Source organism: Pteropus vampyrus, unplaced genomic scaffold (genome assembly GCF_000151845.1).
Source record: "Pteropus vampyrus isolate Shadow unplaced genomic scaffold, Pvam_2.0 Scaffold305, whole genome shotgun sequence".
Lineage (NCBI taxonomy): Eukaryota > Metazoa > Chordata > Mammalia > Chiroptera > Pteropodidae > Pteropus > Pteropus vampyrus.
The window spans coordinates 1,159,698-1,162,163 of NW_011889086.1; the positions used below are offsets into that span (position 1 = coordinate 1,159,698).

At 55.6% G+C, this 2,466-nt stretch overlaps 1 protein-coding gene across 1 annotated transcript; it reads left to right on the forward strand.

Annotated features, from left to right (window-relative positions):
* Positions 1 to 111: 111 nt before the first annotated feature.
* Positions 112 to 2,347, forward strand: TACSTD2 (tumor associated calcium signal transducer 2). The gene has a single exon (XM_011377070.2). The coding sequence runs from the start codon at positions 658 to 660 to the stop codon at positions 1,624 to 1,626; it is 969 nt and encodes a 322-aa protein (XP_011375372.1). The 5' UTR covers positions 112 to 657; the 3' UTR covers positions 1,627 to 2,347.
* Positions 2,348 to 2,466: the final 119 nt, after the last annotated feature.

Here is a 2,466-nt window from a genome sequence, read left to right on the forward strand (position 1 = left end):
TGTGAACTGTAAACTATAAAAATCTGTGCTATTACGAGGACTGGGAAAAGAGGAAGTAAAAGAACTTAAAGCAGGAAGTTAAAGAACTTAAAGCAGGAACAAGGGCTGGGAAAGAGGAGAAAAAGGAGTAGGAGATAGGGGACAAAAGCATGACAGTCCCGCAATACTTTTCGATGCAATTCCCGAGAATTCCAGCCCAGGAGAGGGGCCAGGACCCCCGTTCAAAGTACTCAGCTAGAAGCTGCGCCTAGGGCGGGTTCCTCCACAGGTGGGGCCAAGAGGGCCGGGGGCGAGTCACAGGCGGCTCTTAGGTGAGTATCGGTTCTCCTCTCTCAGGCTTTCGGTCCAGAGAAGGGAGGGGCACCCTCCGCTCCCCTGATCCTATCGCGGACGGCGCAGGGCGTGCTGTGCCTTCTGTAGGACGGAGACGGGGACGGGGACGGGGCGTGCGGGATGTGTCACCCAAATACCAGAGGGTGAGTTGGCGGCGGAACCAGCCCGGCAGGTCCAGCGGAGTATAAGAGCGAGAGGGAGCGGCCGGCGGCAGAAGCCTGGAAACTGACTCAGACTGCGGAGCCGGAGCCCAGCAAAGCCCCAGAGCCCCTGAGCCCCAGAGCCCCGTCCGCCCGCGTCCCGTCCGCGCTCCTAGGCCCCATCATGGCCCGGGGCCCGGGTCTCGCGCTGCAGTCGCAGCCGCTGCTTTCGCTGCTGCTTCTGGCGGCGGTGGCTAGCCATGCTGCCGCTGAGGCCAACTGCACGTGCCCCACCAATAAGATGACCATCTGCAGCCGGGACGGCCCCGGAGGCCGCTGCCAGTGCCGTGCCCTCGGCTCGGGCTTCGAGGTCAACTGCTCCACGCTGACTTCCAAATGCCTGCTGCTCAAGGCGCGCATGACAGCCCCCAAGCACGGCCGCTCGCTGGTACGACCGAGCGAGCACGCGCTCGTGGACAACGACGGCCTGTACGACCCCGACTGCGACCACGAGGGCCGCTTCAAAGCCCGCCAGTGCAACCAGACGTCGGTGTGCTGGTGCGTGAACTCGGTGGGGGTGCGCCGCACGGACAAGGGCGACCTGAGTCTGCGTTGCGATGACCTGGTGCGCACCCACCACATCCTCATCGAACTGCGCCATCGCCCAGCCTCTCGCGCCTTCGATCACGCGGATCTGGACGCCCAGCTGCGGCGGCTCTTCCACGAGCGTTACCAGCTGCCCCCCAGGTTCGTGGCGGCCGTGCACTACGAGCAGCCCACCATCCAGATCGAGCTGCAGCAGAACATGTCGCAGAAGGCTCCCGGAGATGTGGACATCGCCGACGCTGCCTACTACTTCGAGAGGGACGCCAAGGGGGAGTCGCTGTTCCCGGGCCGCGACGGCCTCGACCTGAACGTGCGTGGCGAGCCCCTGCTGGTGGAGCGGACACTCATCTACTACCTGGACGAGAAGCCCCCCCAGTTCTCCATGAAGCGCCTCACGAGTGGCCTCATCGCCGTCATCGTAGTGATCGTTTTGGCCCTCGTCGCCGGCGTGGCCGTCCTGGTGATCAGCAACCGAAGGAAGTCGGGGAAGTACAAGAAGGTGGAGATCAAGGAACTGGGGGAGTTGAGACAGGGACCGAGTTTGTAGGTACGGGCAGGGCTGGGGGCGGGTGGGGAACGGGGTTTCTGCAGGGTCCCAGACCAAAGTGGATCATGCTTCTTGAATCTTGGCCCAAAGGAAACATTTCCGAATTTCCTGCCTCTTCCCAGCCCGCCAAGTTTAACAGATCCTGCTCTCAGGGTCACGTCTCTTTCTGACTTCTGTCTTGAAAGGAGCATTTCTAAAATTCCTTCCCTTTTGGTCCGACAAGAAACGTGACTCAAAGAGTTAAGGAAAGTGTGGCATAGGGCTATATGTAAGAATCAAGTGTCTGTATGACAATCCAGCATCTTTGTAAATGAAGCAATCGATGTTGAAAGCTTAAATGCATTTACATGGGAAACAGCGCTTTTACTGTCTTGGGTTTAAGTTATTTAATTAGCTCCACTTGTATCATGGCCTTCCTGATGAGGCCAGTGTAGTATCCTTCTTGACCGTCGTTGTATTACCAGCCACATATGCTTGTCACAGAGAATGAAGCCTGTTTCAGCTTCCTGAACACATTTTAGATGTCTTTGTTTGAGGGCAGACTCTGCCCCAGAAACTCAGCGTCTAGTCTTCAGCTCTGCCTTATTACAATTAGTAATGTTTCTTTTGTAAAATGTTTGTACATATGTTGTCTTTGATAATGCTGCTGTGATCTTTTTTTAAAAAACAAAACAAAACAAAACACGAATTTAATAAAATATGGAAAAGGCACAAACTAAAAGATGGAGTTGGTGAAAACTTGCCTCCGGTTTATATCACTTTGGTCTCTAATTTCCCATGACTCGGATTTCTTATTTCAAATTCTAATACTTTTTTTGCAGGAACGGAAATTTCATATTG